The 21,964-nt window shown below is 55.6% G+C and overlaps 1 protein-coding gene across 3 annotated transcripts in view; it reads right to left on the bottom strand.

Moving 5' to 3' along the window:
- TNRC18 (trinucleotide repeat containing 18) overlaps window positions 1-21,964 on the bottom strand; it is a 78,869-nt gene that overhangs the window by 1,266 nt on the left and 55,639 nt on the right. For all 3 annotated transcript variants that reach the window (XM_032872755.1, XM_032872752.1, XM_032872753.1), the window contains 9 exons: window positions 12,822-13,252; window positions 8,980-9,132; window positions 8,489-8,630; window positions 6,682-6,799; window positions 6,237-6,312; window positions 6,043-6,151; window positions 3,925-4,041; window positions 3,174-3,338; window positions 1,457-2,787 (listed from right to left, as the gene is read on the bottom strand). In XM_032872755.1, the coding sequence (XP_032728646.1) occupies window positions 1,457-2,787; window positions 3,174-3,338; window positions 3,925-4,041; window positions 6,043-6,151; window positions 6,237-6,312; window positions 6,682-6,799; window positions 8,489-8,630; window positions 8,980-9,132; window positions 12,822-13,252 (2,642 nt within the window). The remainder of the gene's footprint in view (window positions 1-1,456; window positions 2,788-3,173; window positions 3,339-3,924; window positions 4,042-6,042; window positions 6,152-6,236; window positions 6,313-6,681; window positions 6,800-8,488; window positions 8,631-8,979; window positions 9,133-12,821; window positions 13,253-21,964) is intronic.

Raw genomic sequence — 21,964 nt, 5'->3', positions numbered from 1 at the left:
GGCGCCTTCCTCACCCCTCCGCACACGGAGCACCTGACACAGACAACGCGCCGCTAGGAGGGCCTTCTGTTCCCTGTTCCTGAGCGATGCTGGGACGGGCGCCCGGGAGGGCCCGCAGACCCCGCATCCACTGTCCAGGAGGCTCGTGCAGCCAGGCCCAGAGGAGGACAGTGAGCCCCAGCAAGGGGACAGGGCAGGCTCCCAGCTCCAGCAGCATCCCACAGCCATTCAGGTCACCGGCTGCACAGCCCCGTTCTTACACCCCCGCAGGCGGCGTGGGGTCGGGAGTCGGCCGCCCAGGTGGCCTGATCGGGTGCTGTCCTGGGCCACACCCACCCCTCAGGGACGTTCCTGACTAAGGTCAGCCCGGGGCCCCCATGATGCAGCACAAGGCACACCCCGACCAGGCCCTGAGAGCGTGCTGGGTTTTTCTTAGTCACTCAACAAACACTTCACAGACTGGCACGGAGACAGACATGCGGGTCCAAAGACGGAACACACCAAAACACCAAAACCCACCACAGCCCCAAGCAACTCTGGGGTAACCACACCCCCACCCAGGATCGGACCTCAGCAAAGCTGAGCCCCCCCCACGGAAGCAGCGCGATCCCAAACTCAGATCTGAAACTCCCTCAGCCAGGGCACTCGGCCAGTTTGCCTGAACAGGGGAGACCTACACGCTCATTTCCAACCTGCTGCAGCATCCCCTTTTCCTACTTTTAATTCCTTGGACCCCAGTGGGGACAGACTTGATTCTCAATGCCCTTGTCACTGAACCCTATAGGTCCTGAACACCGCTGAAGTCCTTCTCAGCTCAAGACTGAAAATAAATTCGAGCTGAAGTGGGCGGCTACGGTTCCTACACCAACCTGTCTGACAGCCACCAGGCTTCCCGCCACCCGTGGCCACTCCCTCCCTCCTCCATCCACTAGGCTCCCCGGGGGCAGGGGGGGCCTCTATGACAAGGGTGGCCAAGTGACCCTTGACCTGGGCAACCAGCACCTGCTCCCTTCAGTCATGGGTGGGCGGGCACCGGATCCAGCCCCCACAGTGAAAGCTGCGCTCCTGCTGGGGTCACACATTCCCCCCCGCCCCGCCCACCCCAGGACAGCTAAGCACGAAGCCCACACTGAGCGTCTGTGGGGTTCTGAGAGCCCCTCTGCATGGTGCCTGGATGCCCGCCCTGGGGGCCCATCCCTGCCTGCTTTCTGGCCTGTGTTCCGCAGAGGGGCAGGTCTGGGCCCCACATCACACGCGGCACCGCTGGGGGTGGGTGAGGAGGACACGGCTTCGGACACCAGACCCGGGGGCCACAAGCACAACATGGGATCACCTCGCATGGCTCATCCCGACCGCCCCCCACCGCCCCCGGTTCTCGGCAGACAGGAGGAGATGGGAGGATGGGCACACGGCCGCAGACACACGCCCCCCCGCCCTGCCCCTGGCCCTCAGGTACCTGGGTAGGCTTCCCGAACCACTTCCAGAGCTGCCGGGCAGGCAGGAAGGCAGCGATCTTGGGCCGGTTCTCTACGGACGGCAGGCGCTGACGCTTGGCCAGCTCCTTGGTGGTCGGGAGGTGGACGCCCTCCCTCTTCTTGGGTCGGCTCTTGGCCCCTGCCCCAGCCTGAGCCTTGGCCGGCAGGGGCTGCGGGGGCTGCGGCGGGGGCGCCTGGGGTGGGGGCGCTGGCGCCTTCTTGCCCGGGGAGTGGGCCGAGGAGCGCCCCTTGCCTGCTGGCTTGGGCGCCTTGCTAGGGAGAGCCGGGGCGGCAGACGGGCCGGCCGCGGGGGCGGGCGCCGCCTCGTCGTCGGAGCTGCAGGAAGAGTCGTCGGTGGTGGACGACGAGGACGAGGAGGAGGACGAGGATGAGGACGAGGACGATGACGATGAGGACGAGGATGATGACGAGGATGACGACGAGGACGACGACGAGGACGAGGACGACGACGAGGACGATGATGAGGACGACGAGGACGACGATGAGGATGAGGACGACGAGGACGAGGATGAGGACGCCCGGGAGCTGGAGGCGCTGCAGTTCCGACCGCCACCGCCCTGGGCCTCCTCCTCCCCCTCGGTCTCGGAGCTGCTGCTGCTGCTGCCGCCGCTGTCGCTGCTGCTGCCGCCGCTCTCCGACTCCTCAGCCCCATCCTGCTCCGCCTGGCCCTTGTCCGGGCTCTTGGGGTGGCCCGAGCTCTCGAACTCGAGCCCAACCCCGGGCTCCTGGGCCAGCTCGCCGTCCGCGGCCTTGGGACGGGCGGCCTTGGGCTCGCCGCCGCCCGCGGCCGAGGGGTAGCCGCCCAGGGTCAGGAGGCCCTTGGGCTCCTGCCAGCCCCCCGCCCCCGCGTCCTCTCGCAGCAGCAGGGCCTCTTTGGCCTTCTTGCTTTTGGGCGATGTCACGCCCTCGTGGTCCAGCTTGACAAGGAGCTCGGCCTCCTCCCCGGGCCTCCGGGGGCCTTTGGGGGCCGCCTCTTCAGCAGCCCGCACTTTCTTGGGCTTGGGCCGGGTGGCGGGCATAGTGATGGGCATGGCGACGAGGGGGGCGGGGGCCAGGACCGCGGCAGGGGCCGGCAGCTCCCCAAAGGGCTCGGGAGCCGGACAGCTGGCGAAGGTAGATGGTGCCGGGCTGGGCTGGGGGGGCGCTGGGCGGGCCTTGGGGGCTTTGGCCCGCTTGTCCGCGGGTTCTGGGGGGCTCTTCTTGGAACTCGGGGTGCTGATGGGCTCCAGGGCCAACGGGGTACTGGGGACCTCCTCTGTTGGGCCCCCCTCCTCCAGGACGGCAGCTCTATCTAGAAGAAAGAAGAAAAAAGCTTCTGTGAGGCCGGGGCCAGGGGCTTCCCGAGCCAGAAAGCCGTTTCAAACCCGGCCCGGCGCGCCCCTGAGCAGCGCCCAGTCTGGGCTCCCCAGTCACTGTCATCCTATCGGTGGTGACCCCAATGTGGTCCCCAGCTGTCTTGGCTCCAAGCACCTGTCCCCGGATGCTGGAGTGACCCACCTGACCGAACCTCCACTCTGCCCCGGACAGACCAACGTGCCTCCCAGGGCCTCGGTCTCCCAATCTGTCACACAGTCCAAGTACCCCTGAGACCAAGTCCCCACAGAGGCGTGCGGCCCGTGCCCACCCATTCCCACCTGCCCCTGGGCCTCAGCCAAGGCTGAGCTGGGGCCGACATACCACTCTTGGCTTTGGTGCTGGGTTTCCGCCCACGCCCTCGTGCCTTGGCGCCGGACTCCTCCGTCCCCAGGGCGCCGCCATCTTTGCTGTCCCCGGTGTCTTTGCTGGTCTTCCGGCTGCGGCGCTTGGCGCTTGGCACCAAGAGAGCTGGGGAGGGCTCCGCACCTGCCGGGCACACACGGGGGCTCAGGCCCAGGTCTCTGCTCTCCTGGCCACCCAAGTGTTGTCTGTCATGGGGGACAGGGGCTGGACAACCCCGTGGCTGGCCCCACGTGGCCTGACTGCAGGGGCTGCACGGCTGGGGAGAGCGGCCCCATCTGCAGGGGTGCACAGGTGTCTGCACGCACAGAAAGCTCCATGGAGCTCCTCAAATGAACAGCGTGGGTGCAGCTGAGACAAGACTGCCCCTCAAAAACACGGAGGAAGCTCAAAACCACTGAGCCCTAGAAGTCGGGCAGCCCGGCCAGGGGACCTGAGCTTCGTATCACACACAGGGCCGAGGCAGGAATTCCATGCTCTCGTGGACACCGGGAGCATGGGACATCTGGTACCAGTGACTGGCCTGGGGAGCCCAAGGAGCCCCTTCCTGATGTCGACTCGGGGAGCCCCACCCACGGTTCCTGCCACTGCCACCCCATGGGTGTGAATGGTCCCAATGTGGCCAGAGCCCAGAGTCGGGCTCAGCGGGGAGCCAGGTGTGGACGTGAGGGTCACCCCCGCCCCATCCCTGGGCAGCAAAGCCAGCACTCACACTGGATCTTATAGTCGGGAGGCAGGAGACGGATGTGGGAGAGGGGGATCCTCCCCGTGTCCCCATCATCAAACTCCACGGTGATCAAATCCCCGTCATCCTCGAGGCCCAGCAAGCCTGTTAGCAGAAGGGGCAGAGTGAGGGAGGCCCATGGACCCTGCTTTCTGAGGGGCACAAGGGGAGCAGACACCAGCCAGTAAGCAGCCCTGGGTTTGACCTGTGTGAGTACAGGTATACAGTGGTGCAGAATGTGAGCTTCAGAGCACGTGGTCCCAGCAGGAGCACCAGCACTCCCATTCCGGTGTCCCGACTCGCTCCCAAGACTCTCCCCCAAGAGTCTCCCCTAAGCAACAGGGGGCGAGGCAAGGGCGGGCAGCCTAAGGGACAGAGGGGAGCAGGCAAGGGGCTGGCGGCAGGTGGGAGCATGGCCAGGGGTCAGGGGACCACAACACTGGACAGGCTAAGTGTGTACGCCTAGCACACAGCAGAGCCACTCCCACATGCAAACGCCCCGCCAGACCCCAAGGACAGGGCCATGGGCGTGGTGGCGGCCTGCAGCTGGTACAGCCCGGCTGCTGAGACCTGGGGTCCCCATAACACAGGCCTGTCCACACACAGTTTCCGATCTGCTTCCTAGGGACCAGCAGGACCAAAAGGACAGCCTCCCAGGAGAGGGAGGCCAAAGAGCGAGCACAGGACCCCCTGCGAGGGAGGAAGGGGGACTCAGGAGACAAGGGAGCTGGAGAAGCCCCACAGGGAAACCGCAGATTCTCGGGGAAGTTTAAAAAACGGTAACACGGGGGCGCCTGGGTAGCTCAGTGGGTTAAGCCTCTGCCTTCGGCTCAGGTCATGATCTCAGGGTCATGGGATCAAGTCCCACATGGGACTTTGCTCAGCAGGGAGCCTGCTTCCTCCTCTCTCTGCCTGCCTCTCTGCCTACTTGTGATTTCTGTCAAATAAATAATCTTAAAAAAAAAAAAGGTAACACGGATACAAGCAACAAGATATGAAACAAAATAATTAAAAAAAAGCATGAAGACAGGACACAAACGTTCAAAAAGGAAAGAAGAGGAGAGGAGATGGAAGAAAAGATTCAGAAAATAAGAAAAATCTCTTGGGAATTTCTCCCATGACAGCAGGAATTTCAAAAACTCAAGAGAATGGAAGGGCCAGAAGAGCGCGGTTAGCGGAGGGTCCTCCCCGGGAAGCGGAACAAACGGTGAAGAAACAGACAACCAAGAAGAAAAAGCTAGAGGCGCCACCGGCGGCCCAGCTCTGGAGTGCACGTCCTAGGGACTGGCTCTCGGGGGCAGGGCAGGTGGCTGGGGATAGAGGACATCTGCCTCATGGAGCCCTCCCCCGCCCAAGTCCCCAGCAATGCACACACATGGACGCGCGCACGCGCACACACACACACACACACACACACACACAGAAATGAAATTCTTACAGGGATGACGGGGGAGTCCCTAGAGTAACCCCATCGCGGCCCAGGGCACAGAAAGCTCCGGGGGACCTGAATCACGATGAACTGTGACCACAGAGACCTCCTGCCCAGCACCCCCACTCCCCATCCCATGTCTACACGGAAGCTAGACGGCCATGGGCTGTCCTATCCTGGGCAGCGGGTCAGGCGGTGGTCTTTTTGGTAAGGTAACGGACATCCACACCCCCGTCTCCCGGAAGTGTGGGGTCTGCAACGGCTACAGGTGGTGCTGTCCCAGCTCCTATTACTTTCATCGGTCTAGCTCCCCAATCTCTTACTCTGCTAACAGCACCCCAACTTTCCCGGGGGGCCACCATCCCCTCTTCTCAGTCCACATGTGAAATCTGAAAGCTAACATTGCTCATTAGTGTTGGGGGTGAGACCCGCAGCAGTCAGTGACACCCGTGTGACCCGAGCTCCATCCCAGACTTAAATGGGGATCAGGGATCAGGAGGGCTCCCCTGATGGCGGGACCCCTGAGGGGCTGGTGTGAAGCCAGAGGGCCCTCGCGAGGGCCTGAGGCGGTGGCCAGCCCAGAGGCCTCATAAGTCACTCGCGTCTGTGCCCAGTCGCGGTTGGGGCCCGACCGAATGGGGGAACGGTGGACACCGGGAGGATGTCAGGGGGCCCACCTCGGACCACGGTGCCCGGGTATAGGCAGCGGTACTGCTGGCTCCAGTAGGCCGCAATCCTGGTCCCCTGCGGCAGGAAGCGGGTGGAGGCCGGCCTCACATCGTTGATCTGGAAAAGCCAGGGACTGAGCACTGGGTCGACCAGGAATGGCCCTGGCCCCCACCCACCCAGCCACCGCCACCCCAGCCCTCACCGCCTCCTGCAGCAGCTGCTCCAGACAGTAGATGTGGGGCCGGTTCCCACGTTCACCCTCCACCACCACACGGTATCTGCAAGGCCACAGCACAGACGCGCTGATAGGACGGACCCTGTGGACCCTCCTGCCCATCCTGAAGTGCCAGCTCTGCCCCCCAGACCTCCCAGGTGGGACATTGGAGCCTGGGGGGCTGCAGACACCCTGTATAAACCTGAGGCAAGTCTTTCCCCTCCTGGGTCTGTTTCCTCCCCTGGATGGAGAGGGGTTCCGGGTCCAAGAGAGGCCGGCACATCCTGGGGGCTTCCGGGGCCATTCACCCAGCTCTGAGAAGCAAAGCCGCCTGCCCCCAGGGGCCCGCCACCCTGGATATGGGACCAGCCGAGGGTCCTCAGGCCCTGAGCCCAGCGCCGCGACCCACGCAGCCCCCCAGGGCCCCACTCACATGTCAGGAGAGTGCACCGTCTGCACGTGCCCAGCGTACAGCAGCTTGTCGTCCATGGGGATGAGCACACGCAGGCCGTCCTTCAGCTCGTCCTTGTCGATGATGCAGGAGCGCGGGGCTGCAGAGGGGGCAGTGGCAAGGCAGGGCTGGAGCCAGGGGGCAGCCAGAGACCCACTCTCCCTGCCCCAAGCTCCCCTTCCCCCACACCTGCAGGCTGTGTGTGTACACGCGTGTGCCCACCCGTGTGCCGGACAGGCCTTGCGCAGGGACACACGGTGGAGCCATGAGCAGCCTCTCCCGCCCTGACCCAGGCCTCTGGAAAGCTTCCAAGCAGGGAGGAACCAGGGGTGACAGGCTGCTCGTGCTGGCCCTCCTCTACCCTAGAGACCATGGCTGCTGGGGCCTGGGCAAGAGGCTCCAGGTCATTGTACCCCTGCTGGGCCGGCTACCCCTTCAGCCAAACGTCCAGGACATTCCACCTAGAATGTGACTGGTCCCGGTGGAAGCCAAACCCCAAACTTGCCAGCAAGGCTGTCAGCCCTCACTGGCCCCTTGAACCACCTCCAAGCCTGTACTCATCCTGAAGCTGCCTCTGCCCTTCGGCTTGAAGGCCACCTGATCCTGGAACCCCAATTCCAAGTGCAGCTCAGTCTTCCTCCTCCAGGCTGGGCCACACTGCTTCCGACACTCAGGCCCACTCTCCTGCCCCGTGGGAGCCTGAGCCTGGCTCCACCCGCCTGCGACCAGGCTAGACAAGCCCGCACAGGTCACCGGGCTGCACAGAATGGCCCTCCCACCTGCCCATCGCCACCTGCACCCACGCCACAGCCTCACCATGGGAGCATGGACTGCCCACCCCTCCATGCCCAGTGTGGTCACGTGACTTCCTCCAGCCAGTGGCACAAGGGAGGAGCTCCCACTTGCCCTCGGGAGCCTCTGGCAGCACGGCCATAGGGCTGAGCAGTCCCTCGAGCCCTCCTGCTGCTGGAACGAGCCCAGCTGGCCTGCAGACAGGGGAGGACAGACACCTCCCACCATCCACCACTGAGAGGCTGTCACACACCACAGCTGACTACCGGCTGGGCAGAAGGCCCACAGCCCTGCTCATCCTCTCGATCCTAGCTGCCCCACCCAACTCACATCCTCCACTGCCCCTCTGAGCCCCAGACCCCGGGGGCCACGTGCCAGGCATATGTCACTTCCCGGGGACATCCTCCCGGCTCCCCACACTCCAGCCAGCAGAGCATGGCACAGGACATCCCCCCTGCTCCCTCCACGCCCACCCTACCACTACCTGTCTGCACCCCTTCTCATCCATCCACACGCTCCCCCCACAATGTGCCCAACCCCATCCCATCTCCCTCACCCACCCCGTCTCCGTCCGTGCTGCCCCACAGCGCTGCAGCCCACTGCTGCTCACTAGGATCCTCACAGGGCCTCCCACCCGGACTCCCCGTCCCCCTCTGGACCCCCCCCATCCGTCCGTGACAAAGCAGTCAGGATGCACTTTCAAACCGCTCCGGCCGCACAGACTTAGACAAACTGACAGCTTCTTGTGTCCACAGGGCAAAGACCACACTCTGCCTGCGGCCCGCCAGACTCAGCCATCGGCCCCTGCGCTCCCCCACACCCAGTGCCCCCACCCCCACCCCGTGAGCTCACCAAACCAGAGTCCAGCTGGCCTCTCTCGGTTCACCACGGACACCAGGCCCCCACCCAACCCCAGGGCCCCAGCCCGCCATCTCCCCAGGTACCCTCCTGGGGCCCCCACTGCCGGCTGGAGCCCCCACGGCCTTGCGGTACTCACCCGGAGTTAGCGGCCGCTCCACGGCCCCACCGCGGGGCAGGTGCTCATCCTCGGAGAAGCTGGAGTCCTGGTTGGGCTCGAAGTCCTCCTCAGCAGCCATGCTCTCCATCAGCTTGCTCACGGCTCCCCCCTTCCCCCGGTTCTGGGGACAGAGCACAGCAGGCCAATGCCTGAGGACACGCCATCCCAAGCCCTGCTGCTTAGGACCCTCCCTAGACACCCAGGGTCACACGTCCAGCAGCAGGGACACCTGCCACGGGTGCAGCAGGGGTCCAGCTGGCCTCAGCCCTCAGGCCCGAGGGAGGGCAAATTGGGGCCGCACGTCGGAGGGCTGAGCCCACACGTGCTGCCACAGCACCTTCGGACACACAGTGGATCTGAGGAAGAACAGCCCGGCTCGGGGCTGGAGGGCGCGGGGGCTGGGCACGCCCAGCTCACCCCCGTCCGCAGGGGCCCACGGGGACCTCACTCTTGGGCACAGCAGGCCTTACCTCCTTCTTCACCTCCTTCCCTTTGGCCTTGGCCTTGCTCCTCTTGGCAGCGGCCGGGGAGCCGGTGTGGGGAGCCCGGGCGTCGGGCGGCAGGGCAGGAACACGGGGTGGGGGCAGCGCAGCCCCTGAGCCAGCCTCCTTCCCCTTCTTCTTCTGGGTGAGGAAGCATCACAGGTGCCATCAGAGGCCGCCCGCCCCCGCCACTCACCCTCCGGGGAGAGGAACAAAACACATCCCCTCCTTCCCGCAAGTGTGTCTGTTCTTAATCCTAATTGTTTTATTACTACTATATGTTACTTACTGTAAAAAGAAAAAAAAAAGGACCCAGGTGCGTATCAGTGTAACTTCCTCTCCAGTGTGGCCCATCAACTCCACAGCACTAATTAGAATCACCACTGGCTGCCTGGCGCATCCTTCCAGAACCTTCCACCAGCTCATACAACCACGTAAACACACGGGCTATGCAGCCACATCTGCACACACATGGTGGTGTTCTTCTTTTTTTAAACACAGAAGGGAATTTACCAAAAGTCCTGCCTTACAACTCCTCCTCCCCAAAGTTTGTCTGATAAACACGGAGACTGAGTCACATCAGCTGCTGCTCATGTGCAGCTGTGTGTGTGTGCGCGTGTGTGTTGGGGGCGGGGGCGGGGTGCAGGTCATTTAACCGCGCAGCAATGGATGCACAGGGGTCTCCACTTCCAAGTGATGCCACAAAAACAGGACAATACCGGTGAGTTCCACAGGCATGTGCCAGAACAAACAGGCAAAACCCTTCCAACTGCCTCTGGGGCACCCCAGCAGTGAGGAGAGAGCCACGTCCAACACACTCCAAGCCCCCCAGGGATGGGGGAGTAGGATGGGCCGCCCCTCCGCCCCCGCCCACGGCGTGGAAACCGGTCTCAGAGCACCGAGAGCACAGCCGCCGGCTTTGGGCATCAGGCACCAGCACCCGGCTGTCCCGGGACCTTAGAAACACTGGCGCATCACAGATCCAGTTACAAGCTTTTAGGCCAGGGGCGGCGGCGGAAAGAACAATGTGGGGGTACTTGGTTCTAGAAGCCAGCTCAGGCTAAGGGTCTGCACGACCCAGGGGAGATGGGCAGGTGGCAGGATCGGGCGCGGTGGGGGTCACCTTATGCTTTTTAAAAGACACATTCCTGAAACTACCAACCAAGATCACGGACCAGAGGATGTGGGAAATGAAGAAACATAAAGAGAGAATCCCGAGCGAATACTAAAAAGACCGCTGTGGACGTCATGGCTTCCCAAGAGACAAGTGACATCCATAGCACATGGCATCCTAAGGGACAGAGCAGACGACGGTACGGGGACAGAAGGTATTCAGTGTGGCTTGCAGGGGGACGAGACAGAATTACATTTTCTCGTTTCGGATGCACGCCTACATCCTGTTCACATTTCTGAAATCGGAAGGCATCCTGGGGGTCGAAGGACCGTCTGTAATGTGGTTCTGTTGACTTTTCCCCCAAACATCTGTTTTAAGTAGCTCACCCTGAGGTGACCGTCTCTGCAGCTGTGCGTGCGGGGGTGGGCGGGGACAGCAAGACAGGCTCTAGGTGGACTTGTATTTCCTTTCCTGCAACCTCCACACCCCTGTTCTAATCAGACAACACTGACAACGGTTTCTTTCCCGCTGGCTAGAAAGCCCCTTTCTGGGAAACTTTTTTTTTTTTTTTTAAGAAAGAAAAGAACTCCTGGGGTGCTGGGGTGACCGGTCAGCTGAACATCAGACTCTTGGTTTGGGCTCAGGTTGTGATCTCAGGGTCCTGAGTTCGAGCCCCAGGTCGGGCTCTGTGCTCAGCAGGGAGTCTGCTTGGGATTCTCTCTCTGCCCCTCCCCCACAAAATAAATAAATAAAAATGCTTTTAAGAAGGGTAAAATAAGGCTGATGGCAAACAAGAATGTACAAGCCTCAGAAGGATATGGAAGCGTATCTCCCAAAACTATGAGCACTGGCTGGTCCTGGGTGGGGGGCTCTGCGGGCATTTCTGTCCTCCTTCGGTCAACAGTTTGCCTGCTCTGTTCCAGGCCTTTACTGTGCTGTCAGAAGGCTGGGCTCAGTGAGCCCCTGCGCTCCTCCCCAACACAGGGTGCCGTGTCCTGGCCAAGGGCCCAGGGGCCAGTGTGGCCTAGGGGGTATTCAAAGCTCAGCCTGGATGATCATAAGCAGCCATGACCTTGGCAGGGAGCAAGGCCACCTGTGAAGTCCAGTTAATACACATAACCTGTTTCACAGGGTCTCGTGATACGGGGACATGGGAAGAAATACATACTTGGTCTCCGCCCCTGGCTCCTGATCCAGGGCTCATAAGCCCCTTGGGACGTCCCGGATCATCGGAGCACCTTTTGTACTGATGAGGCGACTGCGGGTTAGCCCCCAGCTAGCCTTGGGATGGGTGCTACTTGCCAGCAACACCAAGCCAGGTGGAGAAGCCAGGAACTCTGAGTTCGACCCCCACCCCCCACATCCTCCGGAGAGGGGAGAGGGTCCAGAGACTGAGTTAAAAATCCTGCCAAAGTGAAGAAGTCCCCAAAAAACCCTACGCAAGGGGTTCAGGGAGCTTCTGGGTTGGGAGCACCTGCAGAGGGCAGGAAGCGCCACGTCCTCCCCCGCCCCGAACCTCTTTTCCATCTGTGGCTGCACGGTATGCTTCCTGATCAACCGTCACAGTAAGGAAAGCGCCCCAGCGCCCCCGCCCCCCCGGCTTCTGGGCATTGCTCTGGGGAATCATCGACCCTGAGCCATGGGTCCGGGGAACCCCCGCTACACGGCCAGTGCGGCCGCCAGAAGCTCGGGGCCAAGCTGAAGCCCGGGACTGGCGTGAGAAGCGGGGCTGGGCTGGGTGGCAGTCCTGTGGGACGCGTCCCTCCACCAACTCCAGGGAGTCAGTGCTAGAAGGGTCGTGAGCAGACAGCACAGTTTCCCTTTGCCAGTAAAGGACGTACAAAGTGGTAAAGGAGTGAGAGGCCACCTGGGCCCTACAGCGGACCACCTGGTGAGACCACCACTAGCATTCTGTAGCATCCAGCACCTTCCCTCCAAGGCCTGGGGAAGGCTGACGGGGCTTCAGCCGTGGACAGACAGGGGAGCACAACCACCACCAAGGACCCACGAACACGGCACCTGCCTCACCAGCCTCCGTTATGGGAAATCATTGCCGAGTCTCATCCCTCAACACCACATCCTGTAGAATGTCACCGTTACCCAAGAGATCACCCTCCATCAGGGTCGGGGATGGGGAGGCCGGAGTCAGAGGCCACTGCCGAGCTGCCGGCTGCTAGGTTTGAACACAACCACACCAACGGGGGTGGGGAGACAGCAGGCCAGGAGCTTCCTAGCAGCCTGCGCAAGGACGGGAGCAGTACGCCTGTCCTAGAGAGCTCAGAAAGCAAGCATCCTCCAGCTGGGGAGCCCAGGCATACAATTCAGGAAGAATCCCGCGAGTGGCGGGGGGAGCCACGCGCCACAGGAGGAGCGACAGGAGTCAAACTCTGTCCGTGGCACAATCAGCCATGTAGCACAGGACCGTGACCGCAGAGACCCTGACCTATGGTTCAAGCTCCTCACTGGGGTGACAGCACTTACTCCAACCCGGAGATGGGCACCCGTACCAGAGCCCTTGCTCGAGAAGCACGCCGAGTGCCTATCACAAGTAGGGGGTGGGGGGCTCGGCAGTGCTCTCCTTTGGGGTCCCTGCACCTTGCTCCCACAGAAGGGTGTTCCCCTAAGACGGGAGGGGAAGGAGCCCCTATAAGGAAGGGGTGAGGCCAGGTCCCTTCCTACTGCGCCCCACTCCCCAGGCCCTGCACGGAGTACCTACCTTCCTGGGGTCCTTCCTGTCCTTGGCACGGCTGGTGTCCTTGCGAGGGCTCAGCGGGCCACCCTTGCCGCAGCGGCTGGGCTTGGTGGCAGCGGGGGCGGCACTGCTGGGGGCTGGGGCGGCGGCCGAGGCGTCATGCAGGAAGATGCGCTCGCTCCGCCGCCGTGTCCACAGGTCGTCGTCGCTGGCCTCGGGCCCCGCCTCAAAGCCGGGCTCCTTGGCGCCCCGCAGCTTGCGGGTCTTGCGCCCCTTCTCTGCCGCCAGCTTGGCCTTGTCGGGGCTGGTGGGACCAGGGCCCCGGGCGCTAGGTGCAGGGGAGGCCAGGGAGGGCCCGGGCTCCCCTAGTCCCTTCTTGGGCCGCAACAGCCCGGTAGGCGACCGCTTCCGCACCTTGACCTCACTCTCCGAGTCCGTGTACTCGAACTCCGTGCCTGCATGCGGGACGAGGGCAGCGGCTGTGGACAGGGGCTCCTGGCACCCCCACTTCCCACCCACCCAGACGCCCTGGACGCCAGCAGAAGGCCACGGTCCCACCCTCCTCCAAGGGAGGCTTCTCATTTCCAGGAGAGAGAACCTGAGGCCCAGAGGAGGAGGGGGAGGACTCATGGGGCCACACGCCTCTGAGCAGCAGGCCCTGCTGGCCCCACTGCTGTCCCAAACTGCCCCCTCCCCCCACCGTGGCTGCCCAGACTCTGCTCCCTCCTCATCCCCCCCACCAACTCCCGCAAGAACATCATCAGGGACCGTGAAGATTCCTGCTTGGCCCCACATGAGCTTCTCCTCTGCCTCCTATATGCCCCGTGGGAATCCCAGAAGCCAGGGCAGGCCAGAGAGGGCCTGACGCCCGCAGGGAAGCAGCTGGAAAGCCCACGTGAAATCCCCGAGCCCCACGGGGCCTCTCTCCGCTTCCTGGAGCCGCTTCTCAGAGATGGGAGGTCCCTGGCACCCACTCCCTTTTAGAGGGCAGGCCCTGCCAGAACTCATGCAGCCCTGGGGCCTGGCCCCCTGCGGCTCAGCCCTTCCCACAGACAAGGGGCAGGGCTCAATCCAGGCCTGGAGCTGCTGGGCTCCTTTACACATAAACTTCTCCCGATGCCCTGCTGTTCTCCAGCCCTTCAAACCTGCACCTGAGCTACTGCTGGGCCCTGGAGCACCATGTCTCTCCAGGCCTCTACTTGGACACCTGCAGCCTCCTGAGAAGGTCCACTTGGCACCCTGGGGAGTCCTCTGTCCACACTTCATTGACACAGGCGCACAGCCCACTGTTGGGTTCTCACCCTTATCTGTCTATCCAGTCCTGCTCGGCCCCACAGAAACAGATCCCTAATTTCACTACCCCAGGCCTACTGACCCCGGGGCAGCTGGTAGCCTGCCCTCCAGGGCTCCTCTGGGAGGCCCAGCCTCATCACCCAACAGAGGCAGCCAGGGCAGTGGGCTGGGCTGGGAGGGGACACTCTGTGGGAGGGAGCCACTGGCAAAGCTTACCGATGCCACTAATTAATCTTTTGTTAACAAACTTCCCACTGCACAGGGAGGCAGCTGGGGGCTTTCATGGCTGATTAGGGGTGCAGGCCATAAAACGCAGGCTGGATTTCTGCTGTTGGGTGTAACGGAATGAGGCCCTGCCTGACAGCAGCCTCCGAGAGAACACCATCAGAAAACCTAGACTCCATCCAACACTGCAGGGGCGTCACCTAGGGCGCGGGACTGCCAGGAGGACAGGGCAGTGATGGACAGTGGACACGTGCTTGGAAGAGGGAAACGGGACTGCATGAGTAAGGTTGGAGGTTAAATACTTGACGAGGCCAGTGGGGCAGCAAGAACGGTGCATGGGGGAAGGGGGACCGTGTTCCCTGGAGGGCCCTGGAGTGGGGACAGGCAAGAAGCCCAGAGAGCAGGAGCATGTGCCCAGGCCTCAAGGCCACATGGTGACACAGCAAGGAGTTGAGTCCGTGCCCTTGACTTCCACCCAGCGTACTGTGCTCCTGCCCCCTCCCCAAGAAATAAGGCGGTAAAGGAGGAACAGACCCAACAAAGCACTAGAGATACAAAACAGAAGGGTAAGACACAAAGAGACTAAAAGTCAAATGATGGAAAGGATATAAACCACACTAACAGCAACTGAAAAAGAGCTGAATGAGCTCCACTAAGTATCAGACAAAATTGACCTTACAATAAAAATCATTAGAGGAGGACATATTTAAATGATTAAATGGTCAGTCCCTTAGGAAGATACAATTTATAAACAGAGATGAACGTAACTGGGAAGCATACAAAAAAAAGATTATACACATGACCATGTGAAATTTATTCCAGGAACAGAAGGTTGGTTCGACATATAAGAAAATCAATGTAATGTACCATATTAATTAAGGACAAAAAAAACCACACAAACAACCTCAACAGACACAGAAGTAACGGACAAAACCCAACACTCTTTCAAGATAAAATCACTCAAACCAGGAACAGAAGGAAATGTTCTCAACCTGATAAAGACGTCCATAAAAATTCACTGCTAACATGACGTTTAATGGTGAAAGAATTAATGTTCTTCCTCTACGATCAGAAGACAAAGATACCTGATGAAAAATGAATGTTCTTCCTCTACGATTAGAAGATAAAGATACCTGTTCTTCCCACTTCTATTCGACATTATATGGAAGATTCTAGCCTAGGCAATTAGGTTAGAAAAAGAAATAAAAGGTATACACATCTGAAAGCAAAAAATAAAACTATCTCTATTTGCAGATGACATGATCTTGTATTATAGAAACTACTACTAAAAACCTACTAGAACAAATTAGTTCAGCAAGGTTGCAGGATACAAGATCGATATGCAAAAATCACTTGTATTTCTATACACTAGCAATGAACACTGCGAAGATGAATTCGATTTACAACAGCATCAAAAAATACAAATTAAAATAAGTGCAAGACTTGTACAGTAAAAACTATAAAACACTGCTGAAAAAAAATTAAGCACATAAATAAACGGAAAGACATCCCATGTTCATGGATCAAAAAATTTACACTGTTAAGATGCCAGTACTCCCCAATATGACGTATTGATTTAACACAATTCCTATTCATAATCCCAGTGGGCTCTTTTGCAGGAATTCACAAGCTAATCGTAAAATTCATATGGAATGCAAGGGTCTCTGAGGCAGAAAGACAGTCTTGAAAAAGAACAAGTATGGAGGACTCATATTTCCCAATTGCAAAGCCTCCTACAAAGATTCCTGTGGTAATCTAGACTGTGCTGCTGGTCTAAGAACAGACGTCTACACTGATGGACTATAACAGAGGGTCTAGAAATGATCCTTCATATTTATGTTCTGTCGATCTTCCTTCCACAAGGGCACCAAGACCATTCAATTGGGAAAAGAACTGACTTCTCAACACAAAGATATGGGGACAATGCTGTCCACAGGCAAAAGATCCCTCCATCCCTCCATACACAAAAATTAACTCAAAATGGATCACAATTCGAAATGTAAGTCACAAACTATAATCTTAGGAGCAAACAGGACTGGATCTTGGCCTTGGGTCGGGCAATCATTTTTTTTTTTTTTTTTTTTTAAAGACGCAAACGCCAGAAGTACAAGTGATAGCTTTGGACATCATCAAAATTTAAAACTTTAGACAACTTACAGAATGGGAGAAAAAATACTTGCAAAACCATGTTTCTAATTAGAGCGTTATAGGTAAATATACAAAGAACTCTTACTCAATGACAAGGTGACAACCCAATTAAGAAGTCAGTCAAGGGTCTAAATAGGCATTTCTCCACATACAAAGGGCTGCTAAGCATAAGAAAGGGTCCTCCTATCACCAGGAGAAATCCAAATCAAAACCACAATGAAAGATCACAGCACAGCCACTAGAATGGCTTCCTCCCCCAAGAAATAAGGCATCACCAAAAAGACACATAATAACAGGTATTGGGGAGGAACTGGGGAGGAAATGGGAACCCTCACAGAGTGCTGGGGGAAATATAAGTGGTACAGCCACTTTGGAAAAGTTTGGCATTTCCTCAAAAGGTTAAATACCAAGTTACCAAATGACCCAGCAAATGCACCCTTAGATCTGTAGCCACAACTGAACACACGTCCACACAAAAACATATACACCAATGTTCCCAGCTGCATTATTCATGACAGCCCAAAAAAGGAAACAAAACCCATTAAGTAGATAAACCAAATGTGGTATATTCATTAAATGCAGTATTATCCAGCCATAAGGTCTGAAGTCACACAAGAAGAAACAATCTGAGTAGACCTTTATCTATTAAAGCAATTGAATCAATAATTAATAACCTTTAAAACAGAAAATGCCATGCCCAGATGAGGTCACTGTTGAATTTAACCAAACATTTAAGGAAGAAATTATGCCATTTCTCTACAATCTCTTCCAGAGGATAGAAGCAGAGGGAATATTTCCCAACTCATTCTAGGAGGCCAGAATTACTCTAATACCAGAAGTTTTAAACCAGAAGACGACAGTACAAGAAAACTACAGACCAGTATCTCTCATGAACATAAATGCAAAAAATACTCAACAAAATATTAGCAAGTCAAATCCAACAATGTACGAAAAAAATTATACACCACAACTAAGTGAGATTTATTGTTCAACATCCAAAAATCAATTACTGTAATCCATTACATCAATAAGAAGAAAAAAATCTCATCATATTTATAGAAAGCATTTGACAAAATCCAACCCAAATTCATAATAAAAACTCTCACTAAACCAGGAATAGAAGAGAACTTCCTGAACTTGATAAAGAAGAACCATAAAAACCCTCCATCATACTTATTGAGAAAAACTAGAGGATTTCCCACTGAGATCAGGAACAAGGCAAGGATGTCCCCCGTTACCACTCGTTTTCAGTATCATACTGCAAGTCCTAGCTAATGGAATAAGACAAGGGAAAAAAAGTATATTGACAGGGAAGGAAGATAGAAAACTGCCTGTGTTCACAGACGACATAAGAGTCTATGTAGAAAACCTCACACAATCAACCAAAAAAATCTCCTGGATCTGATAAGCCATTACAGCAAGGTCACATTTTACAACCTTCATATATAAAAAGTCGCTCACTTTCCTACATACTAGAAATTAATAAATCGAATTTGGAATTTAAAACACAATACTGTTTGAGTTAGCACTCCCCAAAATGAAATACTTAGGTTAAATCTAACAAAATATGCACAAGATCTATGGGATGAAAACTACAAAACCCTGATGAAAAATCATTTCCATGCTCAAGGAGAGGAAGACCTGATATTGTCAAAATGTTCACTCCTTCCCAATTTGGGCTATGGATTCAATACAATTCCACACAACATCCCAGAAGTGGATACCAAAACACTAATGTCAAAGTTTACATGGAGACTCAAGACACCCAGAATGGCCAGCTCAAGATGGAAGAACAACAAAGTCTGAAGACTGGAAGTACCCAGTTGCGAGGCTTACTATAAAGCTACAGTGATCATGACAACGAGTTATCGAGTTATCAGCCAAAGACAAGGCAACCAGATCAATGGAACAGAAGAGAGCCAAAAATGGACTCCCATTAATATAGTCAAATAATCCTTCACAAGGGAGTAAAGGCAATACAATGGAGTAAAGGCAATACAATGGAGAAAAGGATAGGTCTTTTCAACAAATGGTATTGGAACCAGTGGAGATTCACAGGCAAAAAAGAGAATGTAACAAATCTTAAACCCTTTACAAATTAACTCAAAATGAAAATAAATAAATAACTCAAAATGAAAAAAAATTAACTCAAAATGAAAAAAAAAATTAACTCAAAACGGATCACAGGCGTAAAGTTAACATGCAAAATTCAAAATCTCCTCGAAGATAATGTAGGAGAAATTTAGATGACCTTGAGTCTGTCAGTGAACCCTTAGATATACCACCACCAAAGGACCAATCCACAGAAGCTGGACTTCCTAAAATCTTACATTTCTGCTCTGTGAAAGACACTATAAAGAGAATGAAAAGACAAGCCACAGCCTAGGAGAAAACACTTGCAAAAGACACACCCGATAAAGGACTGTTTTCCAAAACCAGATAAAGAACTCTTAAAATCCAGCATTAAGAAAACAACCCAATTTTAAAAAGTGGGTCAAAAATCCTGACATGTCACCGCAAGTTACACAGATGGCAAATAAGCAAACGAAAAGATGTCCCATGTCATGTTACTAGGGAGAGGCAAATTCAAACAAGATACCACCACACAGGGGCACCTGGGCAGCTCAGTGGGTTAGGCCTCTGCCTTCAGCTCAGGTCATGATCTCAGGGTCCTGGGATTGAGCCCTGCATCAGGCTCTCCCGCTCAGCAAGGAGCCTGTTTCCCTTCCTCTCTCTCTGCCTGCCTCTCTGCCTACTTGTGATCTGTCAAATAAATAAATAAAATCTTTTAAATAAATAAATACATATGAAGATGAAAGTAAAATGACAGTAAATGACCAGGAAAAGATATACCATGCAAATAGGAAGCCTAAGAGAGGTGAAGTGACTGTTTACTACCAGATAAAAGGGATTTCAAAACAAAACATATTAAGAGATAGAAAAGAATACTTTGTAATGATAAAAAGACCAATTTCACATGAAAACAGGAAATCATAAATGTATATATGTACCTAATAACAGAGCTTCAAATACAGGAAACAAACATCTATAGGATTAAATCACAAGGAGAAAGAAAATCCTGCAATCACAGGTGGAGGTTTTATACCCATCTGTAAGCAACTGGTAACACTAGACAAAAACCAGCAAAGATTCACAAGATCTTAACACCTCCAATCACACTGCCTTGCCTAGAACTGAATGATTTACAGAGCACTGTATATAATGGCATCAGAATACGCATTCTTTTTTTTTTTTAAGATTTTATTTATTTATTTAACAGAGAGAGAGAGACAACCAGAGAAGGAACACAAGCAAGGGGAGTGGGAGAGTGAGAAGCAGGCTTCCCGCTGAGCGGGGAGCCTGATGCGGGACTCAATCCCAGGACCCTGGGATCATGACCTGAGCCAAAGGCAGACGCTTAACCACTGAGCCACCCAGGCGCCCCAGAATACACATTCTTTAAGTGTGCATGATACATTTACTATGAAATACCACATGCCCTCAAAGGTTTAGTTTTTTGTTTGTTTGTTTTAAAGATTTTATTTATTTATTTGACAGAGAGAGAGAGAGGGAGATCACAAGTAGGCAGAGAGAGGGGGAAGCAGGCTCACTGCTGAGCAGAGAGCCTGATGCGGGGCTCGATCCCAGGACCCTGAGATCATGACCTGAGCCAAAGGCAGAGGCCTAACCCACTGAGCCACTCAGGCGCCCCAGAATACACATTCTTTAAGTGCTCATGATACATTGACTATGAAATACCATATGCCCTCAAAGTTTTAGTTTTAAAAGACTGAAATTACAGAGTATTTTCTCTAACCAAGATGGAATGACATTAGAAATCAGTAATATAATAACCAAGTAACCCCCACCAATATTTGGAAAATAATACTTCTAACTAATCACTGAATAAAAAGTAGAAATCACAAGAAATGTGTTGAACTGAGATTAACAATGAAAAAAGGACAACAGACAACACATGAGACGCAGCTAAAGCAAGCTTCAGAGAGAACTTCTAATGTCTCCACAAGAAAAGAACGTCCCAAGCTGATTACCTAAGCCTGCATGTTAAAAAATAGGAAATGGTTGGCAACACACCAGAAGAGAAGGAAGGAAATAAAAAAGAGCAGAAATCGGTGAAATTGATAACTTCTAGCCCTGCTGATCAAGAAACAGAGCAGAAACAAATTATCTGGTTTGACAATGAAAAAGGAGACATCACTACAGACCCCTCAGACTTCAAAGTATAAAAGGGGAACTCTTTGCCAATACAGTTGAGAACCTGGATAAAAACACAGAAGTCTGCGAATTCTAAGATGGCTGACGCATTCAGGGATGAGGACAGGGGCTGTGGACAGGATGCTGCTGTCTGGGTAGCCACAAGCCTAATGGGGAAGGGGTCAGACAGGTGGCACATGACCACAGGACATCAGAGAACCAGTCAGAGGTTCTCAGCAGGGGAAGTGGTCTGATCAAGTTTGAGCTTTAAGAGCCCTCCAACTGCTTATGTATGAAAAATACCCAAGAAGAGTAAGCAGAAGGGAAGCCAGCGCCACTGCCCAGAAGAGCCAGACCCAAATCCCCCAGGGAACAATGGCAGGACGTGGTGGGGGTGAAAGGGAGGGAGAAGGAAGAGCTGAAAGAGGCAAGGTCAGGGCCTGAAGACCGAGAGGCTGCCCCAGAGATGAGGTCCCATGAGGCAGTACAGACCATAGGAATGAGCTTTTGTCCTGTAGCCTGCAGGACATGAAGCCAGGGGCACCTGGGGGAGACCCAGGGGGTAGAACAAGCTAGCACCCCAGTGCTCATTCTCCGTCGCAGCCCCTGCCAGAGGGCCTCACATGGACCCCAGAGGTTCAGAAAAGGGCAGGAAAGCCAGGCCGAGGACTTAACCAGGCTGAGGCCAGGTGAGTGCACACCCTGAACACACATGCTCCCCAGCATCCCACGAGAGGACACTTGGCCAGGCGAGAATGGGGGTGGGCCTAAAAGGTGGTCCCCTGTTTGTCTCAAGAAGGCAGGCATATGACTGGGGATGTAAAGAGGAAGGAAGTGGGGCCAGGACAAGGCCTATCCTCCTGCCCGAGCCTAAGGGCCAGCTGTCTCCATCTGCCCATCAGGGAAATGGGACGGTAAGCACAGCTAACAGTAACATGGCACACGACCACCCACAGTGATGACCTTTTCCAGGTCCCAACCCCAGGCCTCATGCCCATCTCACCAAGTGAACTGCCTCGAATGCCCAGACTTGGCGGGCCTGTACCTCTAGTTCTACGTATGCTTAGCCATTCCCACCTCTCTCTCATGGGTCAGCCTGGGTGTCCCCTGCCCGGAGTGGCCTCCCTTGGGCTTCTACAGCCCCCCATGGTGCAAACTTGAGGCCTCTCTGCTTCCTGGAGCTACCTATCACCAGGCACCTAAAATGGGGGAGTCAGGCTATGACAGGGGAAGTCAGGGGCATGAACAGTGAAGGTTAGCCTGCATAGCTCCGGAACCCCTCCTGG

The sequence above is a fragment of the Lontra canadensis genome, unplaced genomic scaffold (assembly GCF_010015895.1).
Source record: "Lontra canadensis isolate GAN:19392208 unplaced genomic scaffold, GSC_riverotter_1.0 scaffold45, whole genome shotgun sequence".
Classification (NCBI taxonomy): domain Eukaryota; kingdom Metazoa; phylum Chordata; class Mammalia; order Carnivora; family Mustelidae; genus Lontra; species Lontra canadensis.
The sequence above is the reverse complement of the archived record's forward strand: the minus strand, read 5'-3'. Positions and strand labels throughout refer to the sequence as shown.